This window comes from Amborella trichopoda, chromosome 7, assembly GCF_054954075.1.
Source record: "Amborella trichopoda isolate Santa Cruz 75 chromosome 7, AtrichopodaSantaCruz75HAP2 v2.0, whole genome shotgun sequence".
In the NCBI taxonomy this organism is placed as follows: Eukaryota; Viridiplantae; Streptophyta; class Magnoliopsida; order Amborellales; family Amborellaceae; genus Amborella; species Amborella trichopoda.
The window spans coordinates 38,329,195-38,342,439 of NC_142342.1; the positions used below are offsets into that span (position 1 = coordinate 38,329,195).

At 34.0% G+C, this 13,245-nt stretch overlaps 1 protein-coding gene across 1 annotated transcript in view; it reads right to left on the bottom strand.

Moving 5' to 3' along the window:
- Positions 1 to 5,863, bottom strand: part of PARP1 (poly(ADP-ribose) polymerase 2) — a 38,938-nt gene extending 33,075 nt beyond the window's left edge. Inside the window, exons 1-3 of the mRNA XM_011626377.3 lie at positions 5,693 to 5,863; positions 2,981 to 3,030; positions 2,579 to 2,762 (exon numbers count right to left, since the gene is read on the bottom strand). Of these exons, the coding sequence (XP_011624679.1) occupies positions 2,579 to 2,762; positions 2,981 to 3,030; positions 5,693 to 5,842 (384 nt within the window). The 5' untranslated portion in view covers positions 5,843 to 5,863. The remainder of the gene's footprint in view (positions 1 to 2,578; positions 2,763 to 2,980; positions 3,031 to 5,692) is intronic.
- Positions 5,864 to 13,245: the final 7,382 nt, after the last annotated feature.

Genomic DNA, 13,245 nt, shown 5'->3' on the forward strand with positions numbered 1-13,245 from the left:
TTTAGTTTTGGAGATTTATAATCCTATTAGAAGATGTTTTTTATTATTTTAGCACTAGAAAACATCTCAGAGGTGGGAGTTTGGAGTTCGGGCAATCAAAGTAAGTGCAAAAATTTATTTTTTAAATTGCTTGTTTTATTTTGAGATGTCTTCTTCAGGATCTAATCGAAGTGGAGATCCGGATTGGAAATATGGATATAACCCAAATCCGAATGACAAAAATTGCATTCGATGCAATTTTTGTGAAAAAGATACGAAAGGGGAAATAAACTGGTTTAAAAAGCATATTGTAGGTATTAAAGGGGATGTTGCCCCTTGTAAAAATGTTCCTAAAGCTATCAGAGAGGGGATTAAGCAATATATGAGTTTTGTAAAACAAAAACAGGAACAAAATCCTTGTCATTTGAATAGATCTATTTCTGCTACTTCTAGAAGAAGTGATCCGTGTTGGAAGTATGGTTATAACCCAAAACCAAATGATAAAAATTGTATAAAGTGTAATTTTTGTGAAAAAGACACCAATGGGGGCATTAAGCGATTCAAGAAACACCTTGTTGGTATTAAACGAAATGTTGGTTCTTGTAAAAAGGTTCCTGAAGCTATTCGGGATGAGATTAGACAACTGCTGAATTTAAAAGAACCAGAAAATGATAAAAATGAGCCTTGTTCTACAGAAATATCTTCTCTAGGTTCTTCTAGAAGTGGTGATCCGAGTTGGAAGTATGGTTATAACGCGAATCCGAATGACAAAAATTGTATTAAATGTAATTATTGTGAAAAGGATACTAATGGGGGGCATTTACCGGTTTAAACAACACCTTACCGATATTAAGGGGGATGTTGCCCCGTGTAAAAATTTTCCTGAAGCTACCTAGGAGGAAATTATACAATATTTTAGTTCAAGGAAGCACAAAAAGATTGAAAATGGTAGAGCAGCCAAGACTCCTAGGGCCTCATCTGCACATACTAGTAAGAGGGTGGTAGAAGAAACAGAGGAGGACGAGCGTTATATTGAAGAGAGAGATGACTATGATGATGATGGCCTCGATTCTTATGCATATGATGAAGTTGACCCTATTCCTTCTGATGATGATGATGATGATGATGATGACTGAAGACTCTTGGTGTTGACTGTTGTGTTGAGTGTTGACTATGGTGTCTATATATTTTATGAATTTCTGTATATTTTCTTTTTCTTATTTTAGTTTCTACTTTCTAGTTTCTAGTTCTACTATCTAACTTTTGTGTGTAGATATTACAGTGTATCAGACTATCAGTGTAAGCTTGTATGGTTTTACTGTTTTGGCATTGTATGAAAAATATGGATTATGGTCTTATGGATTATCAAAATACTGGGATTATGGTCTTAGTTTTTTTTTTTGTTAACTGGGCTGCCCAGGTTTTGAGCGCCCGCCTAGGCGCTGAGCGGTCTAAACCCCCATGGCAGCCTAGCGCTTTTTGAAACACTGGCAAGGTTTTAGTGTAGCCACCTAGGAATACCTCTTCACACTCCAGTGATATGAGGAACCTATCCAACTTAGACAGCCTAGAGGCGTGGTTTGACCAAATAAAAACTGAACCACTGAGAGCCAGTTCTACCAAACAAATTTCGAAAACAAAGTCTAAGAACGGCCCCCATTCTTGAAAGACCACCTAGTGACATTGCAATCACCCCTATGCACCAAAAGTAGGGTGGGTAGGAGCTATTTGGTCTAACCCTCTCCAAAAAATGTGAGAGTTGGCCCATTGGAACGGTAGACAGTAATGCACTTGAGAGAGAAAATACCAGAGGCTCTAGACAAGAAAACCATCACTGAATGTTTTGGCTTGTGGAGGTGAAAACGTGGTCGGAAGGGTCACATATGACTCAAATGCCTCCAAGGCGTCCTGGGCAAGAATGACCTTCCATTGACAGGGCCTCCTACCCCCCTACCTGGTGGGTCCAGACTAGGACAAGGCAGAAAGCTTTGTTTCTAAGAGAGCAAGTATATCATATAGGTGTTTCTGGGAGAAAGACGAGATGACAAGCTTTTCAGTAGACTGGCCCATGCCCCTTATGTTCCATATTAGGGATTTCATTTTGAGTGTTGACTAGTTAGGGCCAAATGTCTAAGCAAACGTCTGCGAGCCCACTTTTCCCCAGCAGGAAAGCAAGGATGGTGTGATGGGTTGGGTGGGTTGGGTGGGTTAGTGGCCCTCTATTCTGTAGTGCTGCGGGCCAGACCACTTAACTTTGTAGACCCTTTATCCTTTTCTTAATAAGTATAATACATGTGCTAAACATGTAGCTGCATTCTTCGTCCAAATCGTTAGGACATAGGAATTCATGTATATCCCCCACATATTGTATCATGCCCTCAATTCTAGCACAAGAATAGAAATTGTCAAACATATGTCAGACCCACCATGCCCAACCAAGATACAGCTCTAGCAGTTGGGGCTTAGCATATGAAATTGACCTTCAAACTACAGCCATGTATTTACTTGGGGCTCTTAAATCATGAAGTTGTCAATGACATTATTGCAAAAAGTACCTATCATTTTTAACAGAACGAAAAATAAATTCGCAAGAACCCACCTCTCCCTTCATTATCTTTTCATTGCAGTGCTTACAACCAGCACGAGAAGATTTGGAGGCTTCAATCGCATAATCAGTGCTTGCATCCCCGGCAGCGGCACTTGAAGTTGCATTCTCAACATAGTTATGTATGTTCTTTTGATCATCCCATCTAATTAAGTCAAAACCTTCAACATCTTCTTGGCTAAATCAAGTCGAAAACATGGTAATCAGTTTGAAGACATGAATGTTAGAAATTTGAAAAGTTTTACATTTCGCAACATGGCAATGCTTTGAGGGATGAAAAAAAGAGGCTAGAAACATCTAAGACATTCGCTTCCTCTAAAATTTCCTAAACTGAAAATCAGTTAGGAGGATACAAAAAATTTTCTTTTTTCTTTTTTCAATTTACAAAAGACATACGCTTTGATTTGCCGTGGTTTCTTGAAGATGCATCCAGCATGGTGCCACATCTGTTTCAAAATACATAACTTGAGTGTAGAAGGAATGAGCAAAGTAATTTAAAGAGCAAACTAATAGAAATTAACGAAAAATGAAGGGTGCAAATAATTTTTCATCACCATACATGCCAAACCATCCAAACAAAAAGAAAAAGAAGAAGAAGCTGCAAAACCATGTTGCTGTGTCATGTAGTATAGTTGTGTCACAGTGAACACAATAGCTTCCTTCATTTGGGCATCAGATGCCACATTCCAAAACTTCCAGGCGCTACTAAAATGGCATTTATTTTACAGGTTGTCCAACTTTTATCTCTTTTATCACCAAAATAATGACTTGATATCACTAAAGTGATGGCAGTTACTAGTATTCATTGTCAAGAAGGCCTAATACAATACATGGGGAAAATGCAAACAAAGGATGAGAGAAGAAGCACAATCGGCTCAAGTTGTAAAAGCCACCAAGCAACAAGAATTGCTTGTGACCATTTCCACACACACACACACACACATCAAATGGACATTCTAGACTCTAGAGCCAATCTTAAATAAGGAATTGACATTGAACATTTTTCTCTGAGGTCCAAATACTTGTGTATGGTTTGATTGTGTGTCTACATCAAATACGTTATTAAAGAAGCTGTAACCCCTTGTCCTTAGGAGTTAGAACTGATAAAATTAATAACATGGCAATTAGGGAACTTCACAACCAATAACAACCAACAGAAATATTTCGAAAGTCAACACCAAAATTAGGTAGATAGGGGAATGAATAACATAATCCTCTGCATAATAATAGATCGCCGATTTGTGAGGGAAAGATTGGGCAATCAACATTCATTACATAATAAGACTTCATATGAAGAGCTATCCAACTTATAGGAGATGATCTTCATTCAAAATCAGAAAATATTTGACAATAAATCACTTCTCTAGTAGCAAAACCATTTCTAAATAAATTTTTGACAAGACGGAACACTTGTCAAAGGCAACTTGCATCTCAAAAGAATGAAGTAATGCATTGCATAAGTTGTGTAGCACATCATAGAAATAGCATGTACATCAAATGCATGTCGATGCATATGTGTGTGTGTCCATATATATATATATATATATATATATATATATATATATATATATATATATATATATATATATATATATGGAAAACACTACAAAATGCCTATAGGTGAAGTTCTACAGTACTTCTTCACCTACACTTTTATCATCATTCAAAGTTTATCACACGGTCACAGATGTCTGATAGTGTTTGAATTTTAATATTTGTTTTACATATCTTAATGATATGAAATTTTGTAGGTGTATATACCTTAGTGAGATGCACATGAATAAAATATAAAAAATATAATTTGAATGATAAAAATTACGTAAACTACCCCTATAAAGTTTCAAGGGTAATTTCATCATTTTATTTTGTGACCATTATTTTTTAAATATTTTATTTTGGTTCGACTTGGTCATTTGTACACACACCCCAAATTTTAGATAAATCTAATTAGTACAGTAATTATAAAAATTCAAATACTACCAGACAACTGTGACCATGTGATGAACTTTGGAAGGTGATGAGGTATAGGCATTTTGTAGTGTCTTCCTATATATATATATATATATGCTAAGAAAAGCAATCACTTATTTCTTTGTTCGAAATTGTTGTTTTTAAATCTTAATATGTTAATTGGAGGGAGAGTATTCAAAAACAAGATACCATGTTTACGTAAATGTGGTCATAAAGGGGTAGTTTAGTATCTTGTGTTGCGTATCTACTGGTGCTTCTATGAATGGTTTAGTTGGGTTGTCTTTTAACAATAATTTCTCCGTGATGGTGAGAAGAGTTTATGCAGATCTTTAGTGGTTTTGTAGCAAACCAGGGTCATTCATTTACATTTTCTCCCAAATCAAGTTTATTGAACATCCAATAACAAAGGAAAGCTCCATTTGGTAATCAAAGTTGGTGTTATTGAACACTTAATCACATTGAATCAGAAAGCTTTCCAACTATTAAAAGATAACAATAATAATCACATAAAGACTAGAAAGGCTTCAAAGAAATTAGTTAACATAAGAAAGGAAAATTCAAAGTACAATGAAACAACATGCAACATTTCCAGGGCAAATAAAACACCTCAAAACATCATTTTCAGCATTGAAATTATTCCCATATAGATAAAAGTTTCAAAAAGTAATTAAATTTCGGAAATGGAAGTTCATGGGAAGCATGAGGTTTTAGGACACACATCCCACACCAAAAGTGGCAAATACTTTGAAAACCACATGATTCTAAACATTAATATAAAGCAACAAAAATAAGAAGTTCAACATTAAAACTGTTCTCAAAAAGCTCATTTCCCATTAGTCAGTGCAGAAAAACTGGCACATTTTCCAATTATCAATAAAAACTTTTCATATACATCACATTTCCAGAAGCTACCTTTTCATAAACAGTACAAAACCACATAGAAATAACAGGTTAACAATTTCTGGAAGATTTTTTTCAGTCAGATGCTTAGGGGAAATTTGAAACCCCAAAACCAGCATTGAAAGTGCTATCGTGTATCGGTCGAAAATCTCATAAGAACATAAACAAGACGAGGATAGAAAGGGAGACAGGAGAAATTATTGAGGCAGAGGAAGAGAGAGAAAGTGATGTTAATACAGGCATGAAGCCGTCGAATTGAGTGGCTTGGACCATTTTGCCGAGACGGAGCACGTCTTTAGCAATGTTGCCCTTGCAGGTTTTGCAGGAGGATCTCGATGATTTCGCATACTCCACCTTCCATGGCTTCGGTGGATTCGGAGAGGCCATGTTTCACTTCAGCGCAACCCCAAAGAGAGAGAGAGAGAGAGCAAAGTGTTTGCAGAGATTGCACGACCAGAAGCGACAATAAACAAACAGGGAATGTGTATGAAGACAGCTGTTTAGAGAGAGAAACAAAGGGCAATGGGGAGAGAGAAAGAGAGGGGATGCAAATGAAGTGTGTGTTGAGTGGAGGAGAGAAAGAGAGTGGTAATGTCAGAGAGACGAATATGAGAGAGAAAGGAAGAGAGAGGAGAGAGACGAACGGGAGCCCAAAAGTTGGATTTAATGTGAATTCGGCAAAGGTTTATTTGATGTGTAGGGCCAGCTTTCCATGCATCCCATCAACATGAAACTTATATACTTCCCTTTGTCCAGCCGTCCATTTTGAATGCAGGGTTAAGATTTTCTCGATCACAATCTAACGTCTTTGTACTATTTTATTTTAGGTGTGGTTTGCATAGAGCCTAGGCTCTAAACAATCAAATTAGAACCTACTTTCAAATATTATCGCAAAATATAGTTTTAATGCTGAAAATATTTGTAATAGCCTTCAAATATATTTTCATTTTTATTTATAAAGTTTAAAGTTTCAAAATTTGTGTAGATAGATAGATCTATGAAAATTTGAAAATCTTAAAAATTGACAGTCCAAAAATGCATTACAAAATACATTATTTTCAAAACTTGAAATCCATTTTTTTTTCTCATGTCCATGCATCTTGATGTCGAGATAATCAATTTGAGGATATTTGGGCATCAAAATAACCTCTTCTCGTTAAATCTTTTAGGTACGCTCAAATTTGATTGTTTAGAGCATCGGCTCTATATAAACTTTTCCCTTTTATTTTTAATTTTTTTAATATAAACTATTTTGACACCAAAATTTGTAGATCCAATCCTCCATTAAACTCGTACTAGCGAATTATATAAAAATATATATTTTCAATAAAATAAAATGACCAAAATACCCCTAAAAGTTTCAAAAAGTATTTTGGTTATTATATTTTAGCGTTTTAATATTTTGTATAGGTGATCCCCAATGATAATATAGCACGTACCAAATTTCATATCTATAAAATTTGTATAAAAAAAACAAAAAACAAAATACTTTGAGACGTCCGATCTAAGATCAAACGGTGAGTGGCTCTCTTGATCAAAATTGAACAGTTGGATGGTAGGGGAAGCGTAAATCTTCTATGTTGTAGGGGAAGTATAGAAACCTTTCCCTGATGGGTGGAGGATTTTTTTTGCTAAGGACACATCAATAGTACAGGGTAATGACCCTTCCCTCGCATTCTCTAGGGGATGCGGTTAGCATGCAGCCAAGCCCGCTCTTGTAGAAATGTGGGCTTTATAGTAAATATATTTTTAAAATATAATTTGATAAATGACATGCATTTAGATCGTATTTGTATAGAGACAGTAGCATTCGAACCCAGATGAAGTTCTAACCATCGGTGGTTAGCATGCCGCCAAGCCCACTCATGTTGAAATACGGGCTTTACAACAAATATATTGTTGCCATATAATATGAGCTTAATTTTTAGAGAATGTATAATCTTTAACATGGAGTTCATGAATATGAAAATAATAATAATAATAATAGAAATTATAACTAATAATTATATTAAATAAACATTTGGACGGTTAGTTATAATTGTTTTTAGATGGACTACTTGTTACAGCCATTTTTAAGGTGGATGCTCTGAACGTCTCGAGTGCGGATTGTAGAAATGCCGTGCATGGCCACATGAAACGATTGTTCTTCATTTTTGCTAAAAGATTTCCTTAGTCTGTAGGAATATGCTATATGTCTGCCCCTCTATCAAAATATATGTTAGGGATGATTTTTAGATTTTGAATTAGAGATGCTTTTTAGATTTTGAATTTGGAGATATAATCTCTGTAACCCATAGAATAATTTCAGAATAAATTTTCAAAATAAACTCTCTACCTACTAAAAAACTAATACGAAAGAGACTGATTAATTTTTGAAGGGTTAAATCTATGTGTCACATAACTCAAAATTCATTTTTTTTTTTCTTTTAAGAATAACCATCTAGTCATTGCTATGATCTTCCTAAATTTTTTTATTAAATTAATAAATAAGCTAGGTATTATGACCAAGGGAGTAGATGCACAGTAGACTCCCATAGGAGTGAAGTTTCTTGTGGTTTTTTTTTTCTTCTTCTTTAGAGGTGGGGCCGAGGGCATCATTGTAGCGCTACGTGTGAGTGACCCAGAAGGCTTTAAATTCCAATGCAAGAGACCTAGAATAAATTCTACCCTCTTTCTTAAAGGGAGTTCGTCCCAAGGATCATATGGCATGAATGCTCCCTCCTCTTTTTAAAAGCGACTTTTTTGTGGGCCCTCGAATAGGTGATCTTACTGAACGTCCACCCCTTTACCAAAGGATGTTTATCTAGGAAACCAAAATAAAGCTAATCTATAAACTAATGCTTCCCCCTCTTTTTTTCAAAAGGAAATTTGTATGGGCTTTAACATAGCTAACCTTATTGGAACATGTAAGCCCTCACTCAAAGAAAACATTTTATGGGCTTTAGCATGGCAACCGTGCCACCCATAAAAATAAACAATATCCGCTCATTAATGGGAGAGGTTTCTATACTTCCACTGCAGCATAGAGAATATGTATTTCCCCCATGCAGTCCTCTAATTTAGATCAAGAGAGCCATTGGCCGTTTGATCTAGATCTGATGCTTCATAATATTTTATTTTTAAGTCTTTTTACAAATTGTTTGAATATGAAATTTGGTGCGTATCATTTTCTAAATGGGTCGCATTTAAAAAATATAAAAAAAAGTGTTTTGATAAAATATAATGACCAAAATACCCCTTAAAACTTTATAATGACCAAAATACTCCTTAAAACCATTTTATTTTATTGTGAATATTATTTTTATATTTTTTAAAAGTGCAAGTTTAAGAGAGAAGTAGACGCCCAAATTTTGATATCAAAATATTTTATAAAAAAATTAAAATAAAATAGTGCAAAGACATGACATTGTGATTGAGGTCATCTCAGCCCTTCATTCATCATGAATGATTAAATAGGAGAAAGTATATAAGTTTTATGTAGTAGAGGAAGCATAGAAAGCTTGCCCCTCTTTCATATATGAGTCAAACTTTAGTAACACACATGTGTGTAAATGTGTGCATGTGTGAGATAGAGAGTGTGTAAAAGAGAGTATGCCATTACTCCCCTACATTTGTTGAAAAATAATAAAAATAATAATTTTATCGAAACTAGTAGAGAGAGAAAATGGATATGGAGAGAGGAATTTTGTTGTCAAGCGTATGGATAACCAGATAGGAGGATAGAGATGTCTCAGATTTTGTTGTGTACTTCACAATGGGGTATCTAGTCCCAATTTATAGACTTTGGAGCTTATCCCCCTACCACATATGACAGGTTTATATCAAATGGCCAAGATTTCTCTCTGCCCTATTCAACAGTAAAGCCTTCATTATCCACTTCATCTCTCTCTTTCTCTCTATCTCTTAAAAAAATGCATATTAAGCTATATATTATTGTTTGAGCATTATTGATATGTGGCTTAAAAGGAAAGGGAATATCATATAGCAGAAAGGTGGTCAAGGAAATTAAGGAAAATAAGACCATTAGAAAATAAATTATATTATTAAATATATTAACAAAGAAAGACATCATGAAGTGAACAGTAATTATGAGGCCTTTGTGTCCATACTCCAACATCTCCCACTTGACTAAAAGGCGAAATCCATGAATATTCTTTGACCATAAGGTTTTGCGCATATAATGTTTTACCCATTGTAACATGACCCCGTTACAAGATTTTAATTCTTTGTAGCATTAAGCTGCCTCTTTAAAGGAAAAATTTACATTTCTCTAAGTCCCATCATAGTCACATACTTTGAGAACATTTTAAAAGTCAATCCCTTAGTTAAGGAGTTTACTATAATATCACTGGAAGTCAAGTAATAATCAACTTCTATGTATCTGCCTTAGTGCTAATTGTTTTGTTTTTAATTAACAAAATTGCAGCTTGGTTATCATAAAATATCCGAACTGACTCGTCTATTATTTCCAACTTAAAATCTCTAATGAAGCAGCTTATCTAAATGGCAAAAGTAGAAGTTATACTACAAGACATATGTTCCACTTCCATTGAGCACCGGCCACACATTCTTTTTTCTTATTAAATCAAAAAACATAACCTCCTCCAAATAGGAAAGTATTTCAAGAAGTAAATTTTCTATCATCAGGATCTCCTGCGAAGTTTACATCAGATTCCAGGTTATTAGCCTGATAACATAATTTATAATGTTTGGTTCCTTAATACATCCGAGTATGATTTTAATTGCTTGCCAATGAGTCATACCTAGGTTCCTTTGAAGTCTACTAACGTATCCAATTGTTAAACTAAGGTCATGTACAAAGCATAACATGCATAATATACCCAATAGCGTTTATATGAAATATTTTCCATTTTAACCTTATTCTTATCATTAATTGGACATTCTTTATTTGATTACTGCATGCTCCTACAAATAGGAGTCTCCATTGGTTTATAGTTTCCCACCTTAAATCTTTTAAGAGCATTCTCTAGATATTTTTCTTAAGATAAATTGAAAAGCCTAAAATTTTTATCCCTGGAATCTTTTATCCTCAAAATATATAATGCTTCACCCATATCATTTATTTCAAAATGCGAATTAAGCCGAGATTTAGCTTTATTTATCATTTGTATATCTAATAAAATATCATCTACACATAGAGATAAAATCACAAATTTGCTCACATTATTCCAAACATCTACATAGTGATCAAGTCTGTTAGCTACATAACTAATTTGGACAATTGCCTAGAGAAATATTAAGCACTATTGTCTAGATGATTGTTTTATTCCATACAGTGATTTTTTCCAGTTATATACTTTTTTCTTCTTGATCTTTAACAACATATCCCTCTGATTGTTTATATAAATATCTTCTTTAATTCTCTATTTAAGAGAACTATCTTGACATCTAACTGAAATAACTCCAAGTCATATCTTCTTTTAATTCTCCATTTAAGAGAACTTTCGTGACATTTAACTAAAATAACTCCAAGTCATATTGTACTACTAGTGCTAGTATTATCTTTATAAATACAAATTTCACTATAGGAGAATATGTCTCCACATAATCTACTCCTTCTTTTTTAGTAAACTCTTTGGTTATGTGCTACTAGTACAAGTATTATCCTTATAAATGCAAATTTCAAAATAGGAGAATGTCTCCATATAATCTACTCTTTCTTTTTTAGTAAACTCGTTGGCTACTGATCTAGCGTTATATCTCCAAATGGTTCCGTTTGCTTTGAATTTCTTCTTAAAAATACATTTACATCCTAGAGCCTTCTGATCTTCTTGTAGGTCTACAAGTTCCCATACTTAAATTCTTTCAAAAAAGTTAATTTTGTCATCCCTAACATTAATCCATTCAGGTGGTTCAGGTGATTTGATGGCTTCACCATAAATATATGGTTCATCTATCTTAAGAATGCAAAATATTCATCTAAATAGAAAGGTGGAGCTCTAGATCTATGAAATCTATCTAGATCAGGGGCCTCAGTACGCTCAAACTCACTAATCGTTGGTATAAGTTACATAGGGTTGCCTTGATCTTTATTGTGTTTTTCTTTAAATTGGTCGACCTCTTTATTCTTGTTTTTCTTACTATCTAAGTTTTCTAGAAAATGGGCATATGTACTTTCTACAAAGCTTTTATTATCATGATCATAAAACCTATATCCCTTAGAGTTGTCGCAATACCCTACAAATAAACATTTAATTATTTTACCATGGAGTTTGTCTCTTTGTTAATTTGGGATAAACCCATGTACAGGTCATCCCCAACTTTTTAATATACTTAGTTATGGTTTTCTTCCAGTCCATAGTTCATAAAGGGTCATTTTTATAGCCTTAGTTAATATTCTATTCAATATGAACATAATTGTACTGATAGCCTCTCTCCAAAAATTTAGAGCTAGGTTAGCATGACTCATCATAGACCTAACCATTTTCATTAAAGCTCTATTATGCCTTTCGACTACACCATTTTGTTGTGGGGTAGATGGTAAGGTTGTTTGATTCATTATTTCATGCTCTCTACAAAATTGGTTAAATAATTATGAGGTGTACTCTCTTCCCCTATTAGTCTTTAGAATTTTTTATATGTCTACCTAATTGATTTTTCACTTGTGTCTTATATTTTTTAAATGTTTCTAGGGCATCAAAATTTTTGTTAATTAGGTATACATATCCATACCTAGAAGAATCATTTATGAAGGTTACACAATACTCATACACCTCTATATGTATTAACATTCAATGCTCCACATATATCTGAGTTGATTATATTAAGCAATTCTTGTTATTTTTATCCTTTAGGGAATCGCTTCCTAGTCAATTTTCATGAGAGTAATGGTTCATGCGTTTGGAATTCAATTTCTTTAACATTAAGTATTAATCATCTTTTTACTAATTTTTGCACGTTATCTTTATTCATATGTCCTAATCTCAAGTGCCATACATATGCAGCATTTCAACCACATTCATTGAAGTAACATCATTCATTCTATTAATAACATTTAGGCAATACAAATTTTCAACTTTCTCCCCCAAAAATAAACTTGACCACGTTTCCTAATAGATAAAGTTCCATACTTTAAATGGACCTCATAACTCTTTCCATTTAACCTAAGGACATAAATAAAGTTGCACCTTATGTTAGACGTATACAAAATATTAATGAGGAATTCTTGAGTAATTCCAACTTGTATTTGCCAACATCTAGTGCATCACAGAAGGTGTCATTCCCCATATATATGCGTTGCTTGAAAGAAAAATATGTAGAACAAGATGAAAGCCTTTGATTGCAATGAGCTTACCTATAAAGGCTATGAATAAAAGAAAAGAAAAAGGCTATGAAGATGAGAGAGAGATGCAACAAATTTTTTTTAAAAAAAAGTGGCTATGCAGATGAGAGAGAGAGAGAGAGAGAGAACAAAAGACAAAACGAACTATGAAGAAGAATGAGAAAAGAAGTAAAACATGACCCAAGAAGTGTTGAGTGAGTGTGGCCATTAAAAACCTTATAAGTTCTTGTAATAAATATTTTGATATAATGGAACATAAACGCAGTGAGAGTGCGGTCCTTTATGGACCATGCTAAACAAATTATATTTGCAGATACCGAATTGAGCTTTACGAACTAGGCCAGTTGGTTGGGAAAAACCTAAGTTACCTAGGTATAGAAAACTATTCAATAAGGGTTCCAATAGGTCATCCCTTTATGAGGTCGGAGTATACTAGAATGAGTGAACCTAGGGATTGTGTGACCATGATGGTGGCCTTCAGAGACGG